Genomic DNA, 593 nt, shown 5'->3' with positions numbered 1-593 from the left:
CCCCGGCAGAGGCCGGGCCCTTGGCCTGCCCCGAGCGCCTGGGAGGGGACATGGGAGGGAACAGTGAGCAGCCCCCAAGGTACCCAAGTTCTCCTCTTGGGATCCCCCTGTCCAGCCCACAGCTCTAAGCACAGACCACCTTCCCTCTCGCTGAGGTGGTCTCCTCTCTGTGCCTGTCCCCTGCCCTGGACCCTCCATCTCTCTCTCGGGGCCTGTCCCCTGCCCTGGACCCTCCACCTCTCTCTCTGGGCCTGTCCCCTGCCCTGGACCCTCCATCTCTCTCTCTGGGCCTGTCCCCTGCCCTGCACCCTCCATCTCTCTCTGGGTCTCTGTCCGGCCCTGTTCTGTCCCCTCCTCCTGACAATTTCCTCTGTCGCATGTCCGGTCCCCTAGCCTTCTGGCCGTGCCCGCCTCCTGTCCCCGAGGCCCCAGAGTACCTACCTGACAGGCGCTGGGGGCCGGTGCCAGGGTTTCCGAGCACAGACCCTCACGTAATCCTTCTTGTTGACGTTTTCCAGAAACTTCACATAAAGGCGCTGGTACCGGTTTTTTGCGTCCCCAAAATACCCCAAATACTAAGGAGGGAAAGAGGC

General features: G+C 63.1%; 1 protein-coding gene across 1 annotated transcript in view; it reads right to left on the bottom strand.

Moving 5' to 3' along the window:
* Positions 1-593, bottom strand: part of PRR12 (proline rich 12) — a 36960-nt gene that overhangs the window by 9922 nt on the left and 26445 nt on the right. Inside the window, 2 exon segments of the mRNA XM_014550435.1 lie at positions 8-38; positions 442-575. Coding sequence (XP_014405921.1) covers positions 8-38; positions 442-575 — 165 coding nt within the window.

Source organism: Myotis brandtii, unplaced genomic scaffold (assembly GCF_000412655.1).
Source record: "Myotis brandtii unplaced genomic scaffold, ASM41265v1 scaffold601, whole genome shotgun sequence".
NCBI lineage: Eukaryota > Metazoa > Chordata > Mammalia > Chiroptera > Vespertilionidae > Myotis > Myotis brandtii.
The sequence above is the reverse complement of the archived record's forward strand: the minus strand, read 5'-3'. Positions and strand labels throughout refer to the sequence as shown.